Below are 16,821 nucleotides of genomic sequence, written 5' to 3' on the forward strand. Positions count from 1 at the left end.
GCGTAACAAGAAAGCATTCTACAAATATATTAGAAGCAAGAGGAAGACCAAGGACAGGGTAGGCCCATTATTCAATGGGGGCGGGGGGGGGGGACAATAACAGAAAATGTGGAAATGGCTGAAGTGCCAAATTACTTTTTTGTTTCAATTTTCACTAAAAAGGTTAGTAGCGATTGGATGTATAACATAGTGAATGCCAGTGAAAATGATGTAGGATCAGAGGCTAAAATAGGGAAAGAACAAGTTAAAAATTATTTAGACAAGTTAGATGTCTTCAAGTCACCAGGATCAGATGAAATACATCCTAGAATACTCAAGCAGTTGACTTAGGAGATATCTGAGCCATTAGTAATTATCTTTGAAAAGTCATGGAAGATGGGAGAGGTTCCAGAGAACTGGAAAAGGGCAAACACAGTGCCCATTTATGAAAAGCGAAATAAGGACAACCCAGGGTATTATAGATCAGTCAGCTTAACTTCAGTACCCAGAAATATAATGGAGCAAATAATTAAGCAATCAATTTTCAAATACCTAGAAGATAATAAAGGTGATAAGTAATAGTCAGCATGGATTTTTCAAGAACAAATCATGTCAAACCAACCTCATAGCTTTTTTTGACAGAGTAACAAGCCGTGTGTATAGGGGGAAAGCAGTAGATCTGGTATATCTTGACTTTAGTAAGGATTTTCATACTGTCTCGCATGACCTTCTCATAAACAAACTAGGGAAATACAAACTAGAAGGAGCTACTATAAGGTGGTTGCATAACTGGTTGGAAAACTATTTCCAGAGAATAGTTATCAGTGGTTCACAGCCAAGCTGGAAGGGCATATTAAGTGGGGTCTTGCAGGGACAAGTTCTGGGTCCGGTTCTGTTCGATATATTCATCAATGATTTAGATAATGGCATAGAGAGTACACTTACGAAGTTTACGGACAATACCAAGCTGGAGGGTTGCAAGTGCTTTTGAGGATAGGATTAACATTCAAAATGATCTGGACAAACTGGAGAAAGTAAACAGAATGAAATTCAATAAGGACAAATGCAAAGTACTCCACTTAGGAAGGAACAATCAGTTGCATACATACAAAATGGGAAATGACTGCCTAGGAAAGAGTACGGCAGAAAGGGATCTGGGGGTCCTAGTGATCACAAGCTAAATATGAGTCAACAGTGTAACACTGTTGCAAAAAAAGCAAACATTATTCTGGGATGTATTAGCAGAAGTGTTGTAAGGAAGACAATTGCTGTGAGTAAATAAATTGCTGTAAGTAAGTAAAAGAGTTTCCATGCAGCTTGCAGAGATCTCACCACTCAAGAAAGAGATCCTGGAGTCATTGTGTATAGTTCTCTGAAAACATCCACTCAATGTGCAGCGGCAGTCAAAAAAGTGAACAGAATGCTGGGAATAATTAAGAAAGGGATAGATAATAGGACAGAAAATATCATGTTGCCACTATATAAATCCATGGTATGCCCACATCTTGAATACTGTGAGCAGATGTGGTCGCCCCATCTCAAAAAAGATATATTGGAATTGGAAAAGGTTCAGAAAAGGACAACAAAAATGATTAGCGGTATGGAATGGCTTCCGTATGAGGAGAGATTAATAAGAATGGGACTTTCCAGCTTGGAAAAGAGACGGTTAAGGGGAGATATGATTGAGGTCTATAAAATCATGACTGGTGTAGAGAAAGTAGATAAGGAAGTATTGTTTACTACTTCTCATAACACAAGAACTAGGGGGTCACCAAATGAAATTAATAGGCACCAGGTTTAAAACAAATAAAAGGAAGTATTTCGTCACACAATGCACAGTCAACCTGTGGAACTCCTTGCCAGAGGATGTTGTGAAGGCCAAGACCATAACAGGGTTCAAAAAAGAACTAGATAAATTCATGGAGGATAGGTCCATCAATGGCTATTAGCCAGGATGAGCAGGAATGGTTTCCCTAGCTTCTGTTTGCCAGAAGCTGGGAATAAGCAACAGGGGATGGATCACTTGATGATTACCTGTTCTGTTCATTCCCTCTGGGGCACCTGGCATTTGCCACAGTCGGAACACAGGATACTAGGCTAGATAGACCTTTGCTCTGACTAGGGCCATTCTTATGTTAAGTAATTCTTCCACTCTACTCCACGCTGATTATGCCTCAACTGGAGTATTGTATCCAGTTCCAGGCACCACATTTCAGGAAAGATGTGGACAAACTGGAGAAAGTCCAGAGAAGCACCAGAAAAATTATTACATGTCTAGACAACATGATATATGGGGGAAGATTGGAAAAATTGGGTTTTAGTCTGGAGAAGAGAAGACTGAGAGGGGACATAACAGTTTTCAAGTACATAAAAGGTTGTTACAAGGAGGAGGGAGAAAAATTGTTCTCCTTAACTTCTGAGGATAGGCCAAGAAGCAATGGACTTAAATTGTAGCAAGGGTGGTTTAGGTTGGACACTAGGAAGAACTTCCTAACTCTCTGGGTAGTTAAGCACTGGAGTAAATTGCCCAGGGAGGTTGTGGAATCAACATCACTGGAGATTTTTAAGATTTTTAAACACCTGTCAGGGATGGTCTAGATAATACTTAGTCCTGCCATGAGTGCAGGGGACTGGACTAGATGACCACTTGAAGTCACTTCCAGTCCTACAATTCTATGAACATAAGGCAATCCTGAAGTGGCACGGAGTCCTTATAGTCTAACCTATACCACCTCCCCTCCTTGCTTTTGCATATTCATAGCGGCATGGGTGTGACCAGGGAAAGTGGGACTGAACAGATTCTTGTTAAGTGACAGGAGCTATGCATCTAATTCTCTGGATTCAGTACTGAAAATGCTTTTTCCACTATTCCATAAAATAACTTTATTACTATATATAATAGTAATATAATACATACACACACACATACTCATTAGCTAATACTTTTGCTTTTCATTTATAAACTTAATAAAATTAGATATTAAAAAAGCAAATTATTCAAGTGCAAAGATAAATACCTGAGCAGTATTCTATTTCATAGTAATGTGAAAGATTCTTTAACAGTGAATTGTCCCTTAAATCAGGCAGGTGAGTTAAATCCAATTTCCAGTCACTTTCATCATTTAGTTGCTTCAGAACAAAATAGTCACAATGTTGTTGCTATTAAAAAAATGCAGTTAATTCTTACATAGCACTTTTTGTCTGAAGAGCTCAAAGCACTTTACAAAAGAAGTTATGTCGATCCCATTTTTACAGACTGGTAAAATGAAGCAGTGAGAGGTGATGTGACTTGTCTAAGGTCACACAGCAGGTCAGTGGCAGAGCTTGGAATATAAAGTCAGTCTTGTACTCCCAGACTACCTACTGGACCACTCTGCTTCAACGGCAAGCTGTTCAAACTCCACTTGCTTTTAAAAGATCTAAAGACCTTCCAGGCTGCCACTGTACTATGTACAATACATTTGTATGGTGTGGCCAGGGGCAGGGCTGGCTCCAGGGTTTTGGCTGCCCCAAGCAGCCAAACAAAAAAACAACAACAACAACAACAACAACAAAGCCGTGATCGCGATCTGCGGCGACAATTCGGCGGGAGGTCCTTCGCTCCGAGCAGGAGTGAGGGACCGTCCACCGAATTGCCGCCGAACAGCTGGACGTGCCGCCCCTCACCGAAGTGGCCGCCCCAAGCACCTGCTTGGTAAGCTGGTGCCTGGAGCCGGCCCTGGCCAGGGGGCTAGAGTACCCTACCAAGAAAAGGAAAACGGAGGCATTTGCTGCACCCGATGCCAGAGGAGGCAAGGCCCTGGTACACCTACCATGATTATAAATGGTAAAACTTGCTTAGTCCAGCAGGAATTGATTATCCTAATCCGAGCTCGTTGTGAAAGAGGCAAGTGGAGAAGAAAAACCACACTGAGGCACTGCAATCTACACAGGTCTGCGGCTTCTTCCAGTGTTAATGATTCACTTTTCTCCTATTGGGACATAACCAATATATGGTTCACTAAGTACCTCAATAATAAATATTAATTAGTGGTGAACATAATTAATATTAAAAATATAATTCAGTGATTTTTCACTTTGTCAGTTCAGCTAAAACTTTACTGTTATACATTTTGTATGTTACAATCACTTCTGGCTATACTTAGTTCATCACGTGCCTTTTATTGTAGCATTAGATAACTGAGGATCAATTATCACTTCCACTTTCATTATAAATCCAAGAGGGAAGTAATGTGACCATTGAAAATCATATGGAATTTAGTAAACCAATTATCAATCTGTCTGGATAGAAATTACATTATTTTAAGATGAGAAGCTAATATTTAAATAGAGTCCTATGTGGGTTTTTTCTCTTTGTAAACCCTATTAATTAATTTTGAGATAGTTATCATAGTTACTTTTTCAATATGTTCCTACGATCTACCATATGTGCTACTCTACATATATGCTGTTACACTGCTTCCATCTTAGACTAATTAAAACATAGTCTTTACCATAATTATATATTAAAAAGGGTTACATATTGATGAAGGGTTACATATGGCAAGGAAGAAATTGAGACTTTTTCCCTGAACACAAAAAATATGAAAAATTATATTCCTCTACAGTGGTTATTATACTGTTGTGTATGAGGAACGGGAAAAAAGAGTAATAGGCAAGATTGCCTCCTAAGGTAAAACTTCTCAGGAAAGAGGCCATGGGACCCAGTTCCAAACCCCATGGATTCCTTGGGGATTCCAGGGGCTTCAGTAGGTGGCATAATGCCCTGTTCCTTCACACCAACTATGGCCCAGAGCAGCTCCATCCCTACCTATGGTGCAACTCCATTGGAGCACCATTGCCAGGAACTCTTTCTGGCTATGACTGCCCACTTTTAAGTGGGGATCCCCTTAAGTGGGGATCTCATCCACAGAGAGGATTCTGTAGAAAAGATAATACAGCCCCAATCCACATCATTTTTAGTCAGAGGGGTGGTAGTAGGATGAAGTTCACCCCCCGGTCCACTCACTCTTCTGCCAATCCGCCCAGTCGATGTTCCCTTTCCATGCAGTTCTCTGGACCAGCAGATACACAGAGGAAGCAAGACATGGTGCTGCAGAAGCCACTGGGACCCTCTTCAGCATGGGATCTTGGGGGACAATCCTCTCCAACATGACCAAAATACTTATGTTAAGAGAATGAACAGGTGATGAGAAGTTATGAAGAAATCTCACCTTTTGACTGAATTTTTTTGTTAGTTGTTCCTTTGTTTCCTCAGGGACGTTTGCATTTTCTAACATGTTACTGTACATTTTTAATCCCACTATACATGTAAGAACACAAACAATACATCTAATGTCGGATCCTTCTGGCCACAGGTGCTTCAACAGCAAAATAGTCCGACATACCTACAATCATAAGGTGTTAATATTATTATTTTTATAATGAAAAGATTATAAAGGACACATATACATTTATCTTTATATAACTCAATCAATGAAGAAAAGCAGTACATCAAGATATACAGAAGGGAAAAAAAGTTAGTTAAAATAGTTTCATTTTCTGCTCCTGGGATAGTGAGTTATTAAAAACTTAGTTTTTTAAAAGCAATTCTACTACAATCCAAAGCCCACTAAATATTTCTATTGACTTCAAGAGACTTTCAATAAAGCCCCATGTGGAAAAAGCCAGTAGTTTGGGGGGTGAATATCAGCTTCTGGAGCCAGCTGGTCTGGCTCCAACTGAAGTCAATGGGAGCTTTGCTATTGTCTTCGATAGGACTATAAGAAGGTCAATGGCATAGTAGGCATATTTAATACTTAAAAAACGGAATGGGAAAACTAATCATAAAAATGCACCCTCAAACTCTTGGATTTGGTGGTCCTCAACTAAGCTAGTGCCACCAATTGATTTCTGACAGGGGAATTTATACTCGGGGTGGCAGAGGGTTTGTAATTGTTGAAAATTATTGTTTAAGCTCATGAAGGAAGATTTACAATGTTTCTGTATAGCAGGGGTGGCCAACTTGTGGCTCTGAAGCCACATGCGGCCCTTCAGAAGATAATATGTGGCTCCTGCTAGGAGCCGACTCTGGGGGGAAATGGTGGATGCTCAGCACCCACCGGCAGCCCTATCAGCCCCAACTCCATCCTCCAGCATCTCCCGCCTGCTGGCATCCCCCCAATCAGCGCCTCCTCCTCCCTCCCCCATGCCTCCTTCCCGCTGCAATCAGCCTTTTCGCGGCGGCGTTCAGGAGGCTCTGGGGGGGAGGGCGGAGGAGTGAGGATGCGGCGTAAAGCCCCCCTCCCTCCCCTAGTGCCTCCTGCCTGCCGCGATCAGTTGTTTCACGGTGTTGAGGAGGCTCTGGGGGGAGGGGGAAGAGAGAGGACATGGTGCACAGCCTCCTCCCTCCCCCAGCGCCACCTCCTCCCTCCCTGTGCCTCCCGCCCACCACAATCAGCTGTTTTGCAATGTGCAGGAGGCTCGGGCGGGGGTTGGAGGAGGAGCGAGGACACGGCTCACTTATGGGGGGGTGAGAAGAGGCGGGGCGGAGGTGGGGGTGGGAACTTGGGGAAAGGGGTGGAGTGGGGGGCGGGGCCTGGGACAGAGCCAGGGGTCCAGCACCCCCTGGCCAGAACAAGTGTCTCCTTGAATAAAGCACATGGTGACTAGCTGGTGTGGACATTTTTCTTACACCATCTAACAATGGAAGGCAAGTGCAAACAGAAAAGAAAATACACAGATGAAAATCGAGGCTTCCAACAGGAGTGGGAGAATAAGTATTTTTTCATTGAATGTAATGGTAAGGCCATGTGTCTTCTTTGCCAGACGTGTATCTCTCAGTCCAAATCTTCAAACTTGCATCATTTCGCTTTGAGCCATGCATGGATCAAGAATTCCCACAAGGTTCTGAACTCCGCACTTTAAAACTGAAAACTTTGAAAAAACAAACAGCTGTAGAAGCCCAGTTCTTCACCAGATTTGCCAACCGATCGCAGACTGTAACATTAGCCTTCTATTATGTGGCCTGGCACATAGCCTGTGCCAAAAAGCCCTAATCTGAAGGAGAGCTTATAAAAACGTGCCTCACTGATGTGATTTCAATCCTGTGACCAGAGAATGAGAATCTACAGAAGAAAATTTCTGGCCTGCAGCTTTCACACTGCACAACAGAACACAGAATCTCCGACCTGAACAGTGACATCGAATCGCAACTGCACTCGCAACTTCAGCAGTGTGAGTATTTGAACATTGCTTTGGATGAGTTGTGCCATGCACATGATAAACCTTATTATCGGTATTTGTCCGCACTGTGTCTGACGACTGTGTTGTAAGGGAAGAACTCCTCGATATCGTGTCACTAAAGTACAGAACTTGTGGACAAGATCTAAAGGAGGCATTGATGTTGGTAGTTGCGAAAAGCCACTTGCCTTCACAGAAGCTCACTGCCATTGCAACGGGCGGGGCTCTGTCCATGTGGGGTCTGCGAATGGATTAGTAGGGCTTTATAAGTCTGACGAGAGCTTTCCTGAATTTTGGACATTTCACTGTATTATTCATCGGGAGCAACTGGTATCTAGAAATCTGGATGAAGACGACTCCCCTGCCAATTTGCCATTTCACTGTGCAGATCGATGGCTCTCAAGAGGTAAAGTTATTTCCTGTTTTTTCAAGCTCCTGCAACTAGTAAAATTGCTTATGGAGGAGAAGCACACAATACACCCTGAGCTTACAGATCCTGGATGGGTTCTAGACTTGGCGTTTCTTGCAGACATGCTGCTGCATTTGGATAAACTAAACGTGGACTTAGAAGGAAAATTCCAGTTGCTGTCTGATCTAGTGCAAGGCGTATTTGCATTCATGAATAAGCTGCAGTTGTTTCACAGACAAATGCTTGAGGGAGAGCTGACACACTTTCCCTCAATGTTACAACTTCAAGCCAGATCAAAAGAAGATGCAGCAGAACCCCTAAAATGGAGCACAACTAGGTATGTGAGCGTGATTAAAGATCTTAAGGACAGTTTTGAGGAAAGATTCCAAGATTTGCAGCAGAAAAGACCTCAAATCAGATTTCTGATTGACCCTTTTAGTGCTGAAGCCGATTGTCTGAAGCCCCCTTTAGTCACTGATGAAGCAACATCCCAGATGGAAATAATAGAACTTTTCGAAGATGACAGATTGAAATCTGTCCAGAAGACAGAGGGGATAAAAAAAGGATAAATACCCCAACATCAGAGGTGCAACCCTAAAATTAATCTCGATGTTTGTCTTGACCTATCTTTGTGAGTCTGTCTTCTTGACACTCAAACATGTGATATCCAAGCACCGATCTGTTTTGACAGACAGCCACTTAAGAGAACTGTTGCATGTGAGCCAACTGAACACAAACCAAACTTCAAGGGAATTGTTGAAAGCAAAGATTGCCAGAAGTCCCTCTAAGTAAAAGATTAAGTTGTTATTATTAACTATACATTATAAATGTATAATAAATATACATTATCAACACACACACATATACATATACACCTCTACCCCGATATAACGCAATCCGATATAACACGAATTCTGATATAACGTGGTAAAGCAGTGCTCCGGGGGGCGGGGCTGTGCACTCCGGCGGATCAAAGCAAGTTCGATATAACGCGGTTTCACCTATAACGCAGTAAGATTTTTTAGATCCCGAGGACAGCGTTATATCGAGGTAGAGGTGTATTTATATAATCATTACATATTACTGTGGCTCTCTGGCAATGTACATTGGTAAATTCCGGCTCCTTCTCAGGCTCAGGTTGGCCACCCCTGCTATATAGTAACCTAAAATCAATATATCAGATTAATATTTGTCTAATGTTTTGAATAAGAAAACACAGTGTAAGTGCTAAATATTATTATTATGAAATATCCCTGTAAGCAATCTCTTTCCCAAAAAATATCCTTTGTTGTGAATAGTTTAGTACATAGTGAGGCCACTGGAATTCCAAAGGAATCCATGGGATTTGGGAGTGGGTCCCATGGCCTCTTCCACAAGACCATTATCTGACTTCTACTGCACAACTGACAGATTGCTACATGAACACACTTTTTGTTACTGAGCTGTGTAACTAGAAAAAAGATTGTAAAATAGTTACGTTACCTCTTCTTGTATGTTTCTCAAGCTCAGTTTTAAATTATACAGGTAGGCTGTATTCTGGGTTTTTTGTAAGTGTTTGACCATGGCTTCACAAGTATGTTGCAGATCCTTTTCATGCTAAATGAGAATAAAAGTATACATGTCAAAGTTATACATTAAAGTCAAAGGGAAAATTTTGTTAAGTGCCTAAGTCCCATTTTCAAAAGTCACATAGGCACTTTTGAAAATGGGACTTAAGTGACTAAGTCACTTCAGTGCTTTTGAAAATTTTACCCAAAGTTTATTAAGCTCAAATACTAGTGGAAAATAAGTTTAGATGGGCACTCTGCTTATGTCTAAAACTAACATCACTTGTAAAGAAAATTCCTTTGTCCCAATAGGGTAAAAACCACATGCCCAAGACCTAAACTCAAGTGTTATCACTTACTATATATGTTAAACAAAATCAGGGCCTGATGCACACCCACTGAAGTAAATAGAAAGGCTCCTATTGAAGTCTTTGGATCAGGCCCTAAATGAACAGTACAGGAAAAGAGACGTGCTGCTCATAAATTCCTGAGGCTGCCTAATAAACTGTATTTCAACAGGTGTTTGGGAAGTCCAGGCCATTAGGAACTTAAGGGTGACAATGAATATGATCTACAGTTCCTCATATAAGCTTTCTTCAAGGACAAATTCATGGCAAATAGGCACCAGGGAACCAGAACTGTTTCTGTTTAAAATAAATTAAAGCTGAGGACCGGGAGTCATGAAATCTGTAATCTACACCTGGCCATCACTAACCCACTATGTAAACTTGTGCAAGTCCATTAGCCACTCTATAACCCGAGTTTACCCACTCCGCAATATGAAGATAACAACATAGGGCCTAATTCTCCCATCCTTACCCACAGTGAGTATAACTTAGTAGCAGTCCCATGGATTTCAATCAGATCACCCACAGAGTATGGTATTATTCAGTGTAAGGAAAGAAGGATCGGACCATTTAAGGTACAGTAATTAAGTGCCAAATCCTCAACCCAGCCTGATTAGCTGGACTAGGTTACTGCAAACTGAAGTAATACGTTGTGCCTCTCTCTCTCATCCCCTACCCTCCCCTTATTCCCATGGCAATGAGCACTGGAAGATCCACACAGCACTGAATCCTATAGCCTAGCATGTTGCTATGGAGAAGGGCTCAAGAATTTGCCCCAAATGAATTAATGTATGCAGAGGTCTTTAAGATCCTCAGATGAAAAGCATATAGACAAGCCAAATGTTATAACTGCATCACGATTTTAATGTATAAAAACCTGGTTTTCAAATTCATTGATTCCAAGGCCAGAAGGGACCACTGTAATAAACTAGTTTGACCTCCTGTATAACACTGGCCAACTTCGCCAAATAATTCCTAGAACATGTATTTTAGAACATCCAGCCTTGATTCAAAAATTGCCATTGAGATGTTCTAATTAAAAATATAATTCTACATTTTTCCTACTTAAAATCCATAAATAAGATGTATTGCAATTTACCTGCTGAAAAAATAACCTGTGTTCATACACATTCTGGACATAATATCCATAAACTGTAAGAGCATCAGACTCCTGTCCTGAAGTGAGCACAACACTGATTTTCTTTGACAAGGTATGAGCGATAAATATATGTAAATAGTCTTCTTGTAGAGAGGTCAGTCCTATGTCAGAGATTATCACAAAATATGGATAACTTTCCTTGAGGAAAATCAGCCATTCTGGTGAGAAACAGTTGGAAAACTCTGTATGAATGACAATGTCAGTGTTGCACTTCAGGTGTTGTATTAATGCAGTACGATGGAAAAGGAAATTAGGGTAACTGAAATACATCTGTTCCACATCCTGTAGAAAGTGAAAACAATTGAGAGATTATTATTTCACATTTATATTCCAATAGACCCTTTTCAGAACTCTTTTGACTAGTGATGTACAAACATACATAAAGACATGGTCCCTGCCCCTAAGAGCATACAATAAAAAACACTAAAATATTATATTTGTCTGTGTATCACTGCTGTTTACTTGTATGCTATTAGTAATGTTGTACAGAATGATATATTTGTTCCTAAATATTTCATGGGGTAAAAGGCAATAAAAAATTTCCATATATATAAAGATGTCATTGATACATCCATTGCATTTTTTTTAAAAAATATGTTAAAAGAACAGTAAGGTTGCAAAGTCAAAAGTTAGGGAATGCCAGAATAAAGGTTGCTTGTGCAATTTAATTTGGCTCCTTAGTGTATATGCATTATGATAGTCTTTAATTATGTGATCATATACTACTTTTTTCCACCTGAAAACAGGGTCTTACAATGAGAAGTGCCAGTTAACTTTAAGCATAGGCAATGCTACTAGCTCCACCCATAATTACTATAGCCCCAGTAGAAATGTAATAACTATTTCAATAGTCCAAATAAAGAAGACACAATCATCTTCTTCCTCCATCCCCACTAGGAAGCTGCAAAAGTCCCTCTACAGCAGTGGTTCTCAACCAGGTATACATGTACTCCTGGGGGTACACAGAGGTCTTCCAGGGGGTACATCAACTCATCAACATAAAAAGCACTAGTGAAGTCAGTACAAACTAAAATTTCATACGGACAGTGACTTGTTTATACTGCTTTATATACTATACACTGAAATCTAAGTACAATATTTATATTCCAATTGATTTATTTTATAATTATATGGTAAAAATGAGAAAGTAAACAATTTTTCAGTAATAGTGTGCTATGACACTTTTGTATTTTTAAGTCTGATTTTGTAAGCATGTAGTTTTTAAGTGAGGTGAAACCTGGGGGGTACGCAAGACAAATCAGACTCCTGAAAAGGGCACAGTAGTCAGGAAAGGTTGAGATCCTCTGCTCTACAGGCACATTGTGGGCTAAGGCCTCAAGCTCTGTGTAGATATGCCAAGGATGGATGGAGCCATGGAGCAGCCACTTTGCAACATGTGCTCTCAGGACCTAGAATTTCCCCTGGGAGTTACTGATCCATGGCTCCTCTATTCCCCATGAAAAAGAAGGTAGTGTACAGCCACCAGGGATTCAGAAAACAAAATAAGACTCTTAAAGGATCCAGGTTGCTATGTGGGAAAGGAGCCCTGGGAAACTGGGTGAAGTGGCAGGCCGTCTCCACTGGCAACTGAGGGCCCACTCAGTTGCACCTTGTCTAAAGAGCATATCTCTTCCCCATTCCATTTTTCTGTAATCCTCTGCACTTGCAGTGATGGATATGAGGAAAATTTTACAGAAGCAATTTTGCAGTTTCCAGCAGACTTTCCCCCTTCCCATGGATTTCTCCATTCTAGGGGAACATTGGGCCCACGCTGCTATTATTTTGTAGGTAAGCTTCTTTACTATAAATGATCAAGATTTATAAAATTCTAGGAATGCACTGTTAAAAATTTCATCAAAGTGAATATAGTTGCGTATCTCTAAATGGATTTTAATGATTAGCTACATGATTATACATTCATTTTAATACACTACTAAACAATTTCAATAGAAGCTTCTGCAAAACAATTCTTACAAAAAAGAAGTCAGGAAAATAAGGTTCAGATGTGTTTCCTGGGGGTTATTGTGCATCTCTTTGCACATATAACTGAAATAAACAGATTTGCCTTTCTTACACTCTGGCCCAATAACCTTGTGCTGTGGGAAAACCCACAGAGCAAAGGAAATCTCTGCAAGGTTTTCATTGTGACAATTTGTTTCCTAATCAGTCCATCAGGAGTGGCATGGCTTATCCAATCCATGGAAACAGGCTGCAGGGCCTACTCCCAAACCTCCTGCGTCCATTGAGAGCCACACAGATCATAGCACGGATGGGAAAGGAGGGCTGAAAGGCGGCCAGGATCTGCACAGGGACTCTACTGCCTCATTCGCTCGCCATCCTCCAATGCCACAGGATAGCTACTACAGACAGAAGCCTGGGGCCAATGTCTGCAAGACCAGTGAGGGAACAATGTGAATCTTTCAGAACTGCTCACTGTTTGCCTCCTCAGCAGAGTCCTGGGACAGAAAACCAACTGTTGCTGAGGGAGACGTGCCCGGGAGATGTGAGGTCTAGATAAGCAGGTCCCTTCTGCATATGGATTCGGGGTAGGGGAGTAAGATTGGGTTGGTAATTATTATAGACTGTATTTTTTTTAAATCTAGTGATGAAATCTCCTTTCTTACAATCAAACAATTCCTTTTGAAATAGTGCAGTGGTTTAAACAGTATGCAAATAAGAGTTGGTTGTTACAGTACCTTGAAGAAAACAATTACATATTTTGCTCCTTTTTGTGTGAAATCAAGTAGAAAGCATTCAACTAAGTAAAAGAAGGGCAGATACTGTCTTTTCTTGCATAAATACTTGAGAAGTAGGGAATCCCCATCAATCACAAAAAATTCAGACTCCACAAAATCATTTAGTACACTGACATACCTGAATGAAAAGAGAAATAGTATAAGCATAATCTTGCACAAATGGAAATGGAGGGGGCGAGACATTTGATTGCTAAAACATTTAATTCACTAGAAAATTTGTTTTAAAATCTACTAAAATTGATTAGTAGAGGCCAATTCAGAAGTAAGCTATCTTTCTTGGCTCTAAAGTCAGTCAGAAGCTGCCAACATTGCTCTTCATTCATTCAATGTAATGGAAATTTTCTCACTCTTCAACACTGTGGATGCTATCTAGCCCAAATCAAATTTCATGGCTGCTATCACTCATATGTGTTGCTGTGGAAGCTGTTCCTGATTCTCAAAGAAAAGTGTCCCATTGGATACAACCACAGAATGTATATTGGGCACCCTCTTGCCTGAGGCCCCAGTTATAATATATAACAATTATGTTCATGCCAATAATTTCAGAGAGCTCAGGGAGTTCTTTTAACATCTTAAAAAGATGGGTTCTTTCAAGTAGGGAAGAATTTTAAAAGGAGATGAAAAGATATTGAATATTACCCCTTTCCTCAGCCCAAGAAATGTCAGTGTATCCTATTAGCAAGAAGCATCCAATCATAGTGAGTCCCCTCCAGCAAACCAACAATTAGAGGGATTCTCTCTTCACTCTACCCCTAATATGGAGGCTACTTACGTCAGGAAGTTATAAGACTTGCCTTAGCCCCGCCAGAAAGAAGACTTGGAGCCAGTCCCCTTCCCACTGAAGATCACAGGGAAATGAGGAAAAGATGGCACCCGGGCACTTCTGAAAATCTCAGTAGAAGCCTTGTCACAGGGTGACTGGCCTCTTTAAGAGGGATCATGTTCAGTGCACCTGTGACTAGTCATCTGCCTGCCAACTGGTCTTAAGAGATGGCATCTGAGCTGTATAAAGAGCCAGGAAAGCAGTGGAGGAATGCTGCCTGAGAGAGATAGGAAGGGCAAGTGAGAGGTATCCAAAAAGGAAAGGAGAGCCCCAGAGACAGATAGGATGCGGCATAGGAGAGCTGCTGGAGACAGAGAGAAGCAGTGGAGAACAGGCAAGAGCTACTGGGAGAGAGCTATAGGAGACCTGGGAGAGAGAGGGTGCTAACCGAGATGAGAACTAGTAACAAGAGCTGTTGGGAAGAATAGAAGCTGAAGAAAGATGTTGGGGGGGACTGGCTAGAGCTGGGGAACCCTGCTGTGTTCTTTGTGTAAACCTCCCATTGGTGTCAGTGAGCATTCTGCTATGGACTGAGGGGAGTATAGAGTCCTAAATGCCCAGCCCACTGACCATAATTAAAAGTGGAATTCAGCCTCCTTCACAGAATAAATTTGACAGCCCTGATCTCCTGATTTTCAATAAACCTGGATGAATAAGGAACAGAGAGTCCTGTGGCACCTTCAAGACTAACAGATGTATTGGAGCATAAGCTTTCGTGGGTGAATGCCCACTTCGTCGGATGCATGCACCCACGAAAGCTTATGCTCCAATACATCTGTTAGTCTTAAAGGTGCTCCAGGACTCTCTGTTGCTTTTTACAGATCCAGACTAACACGGCTACCCTTCTGATACCTGGATGAATAGTGGACAGTCACAGTAGAAGGTATTATATTACGCTAACAATGCCATCTACTGGATTTAATGGAAACTTTTTCCTAACAAATTATTTTTACATTTATTTCAGTGAAGCTCACTGTACATACTTAGCTTGTGACAGGGATTTCCAAATGAATAAAGACAATTTCTTCAGAAATCCAAGACATTCTCTTTTTTCTAAAATAAACATATGGATTTTACTCAAACAGTTACAAGGGATTCATGTGGTAAAAGAACACTATAAAAATTAGACAGCATAAGCAGCTAACATCTCACCAGGATTTTGGGAATCATGGCTGTCCCTAAGTTCTTTGGAATCTTCTCTATCAGCTTTTGAAACATGTTGTGACTCTTCTTCAGCTCTCAATACACCTGAAAAATTAAGATGGCTTTTATCTTCTTCAATTTCTTTTTCTCCATTTTCTTCTCCATCAAATGGAGAAGAATAATGCTCCAGACTACTATCCGTGGTCTCGCTCTCTTCATCAGCACTACTGTCACTCTCACTCCCATTCACACTCCCATCTTCCTCAGGATCAGTTTGTGCAGAAGCCATCAGACTTTCTTTCTGGTCTCTAAAAATAAAAATGTATTTAATCGCAAGTAATTAATTTTCAGTAACTATGGTATGCTCTTAGACTTGGTTCATTAAATTGTCCACCTTTCTATTAGAGGTGGCTGGAAAATTTCCATCAAATAAAAAAAGAAAACATTTTGTGAATATCCCTGTGAGAATTTTTTCCATTTTCCAACAAACTCTACTCACTATTACTTATATTCTGCAATAATTACTCAATATTTTCATATAATTCAGTTTCCTAAAATATGTCAAATCTTTTTTCTTCTAACATCAATCTAGTCATCCTTATTCAACAAGAAAAAAATTGTGTGGCCCTTCAATGGGTGAACAAAAGGGGAAGGGGAGGAAAGGTGCAAGGAACCTCTTCTAATCTTGCACCTTTTAAAGAGGTGCTGCAGTAGCTTTCCTTCTCCAGAGTGCCAGGGAATTAGGAGGCATTGTCCTCAGGCACAATATCCCACAAAACTGTTGCCGGGATGATTAATCTCTATATTGCCCTCCACAAAGGGCCATGGCTTATTCACCTAAGGAAATATGGAGAAAAATAAAGCACCAAATCTTGCTTGCTTTACTAACACAGAACTCCCACTGCAGTCAATGGGCTCAGCTATGTCAAATGTAAATCCAGAATAAGGGAAAGATGGTTCTGCACCATCTTTCAGCTTTTTCAATCCTGTGCTGGTCAGGGACCATCGGGGCTCTGAATAAGAGCAGGGGTCTGCCTACATGCACTTCTTTGCAGGATTGGGGCCTTATCAACACAAATAGCTTTAAATTACTAAAACTCTCATTGCCTTTAATGGAGCTACTTGTATGAGTAAGGACTGCTCCTATAAATAAGGGTTCGCAGAATATCTTCCAATTCATCCTATGCTGACATATCAGCATAGCCAACATCTCAGTGATTACATTTCATTTACACACACCAAAGACTTATCCAGCCCCATCCTATCTTACATAATTCCCTATTGACCTATCTTAATATTTATTTTAATTTTTGAAGGTTGTTACCAGAATAAGTTTCACACTACAAATATAGTAAGGAGAATATGTGGCACATTTATTACTGCAAACATTTAATGACAATACTTTTATACAAGAAAATATAACTTACAAATAAAATG

The 16,821-nt window shown here is 40.6% G+C and overlaps 1 protein-coding gene across 1 annotated transcript in view; it reads right to left on the reverse strand.

Moving 5' to 3' along the window:
• LOC135879141 (probable ATP-dependent RNA helicase DDX60) overlaps positions 1 to 15,673 on the reverse strand; it is a 67,174-nt gene extending 51,501 nt beyond the window's left edge. The window contains exons 1-8 of the mRNA XM_065405002.1: positions 15,394 to 15,673; positions 15,216 to 15,294; positions 13,359 to 13,527; positions 10,603 to 10,944; positions 9,092 to 9,205; positions 5,193 to 5,366; positions 3,792 to 3,950; positions 2,997 to 3,138 (exon numbers count right to left, since the gene is read on the reverse strand). Coding sequence (XP_065261074.1) covers positions 2,997 to 3,138; positions 3,792 to 3,950; positions 5,193 to 5,366; positions 9,092 to 9,205; positions 10,603 to 10,944; positions 13,359 to 13,527; positions 15,216 to 15,294; positions 15,394 to 15,673 — 1,459 coding nt within the window. The remainder of the gene's footprint in view (positions 1 to 2,996; positions 3,139 to 3,791; positions 3,951 to 5,192; positions 5,367 to 9,091; positions 9,206 to 10,602; positions 10,945 to 13,358; positions 13,528 to 15,215; positions 15,295 to 15,393) is intronic.
• Between the last annotated feature and the right edge of the window lie 1,148 nt (positions 15,674 to 16,821).

The sequence above is a fragment of the Emys orbicularis genome, chromosome 5 (genome assembly GCF_028017835.1).
Source record: "Emys orbicularis isolate rEmyOrb1 chromosome 5, rEmyOrb1.hap1, whole genome shotgun sequence".
Taxonomy (NCBI): Eukaryota; Metazoa; Chordata; order Testudines; family Emydidae; genus Emys; species Emys orbicularis.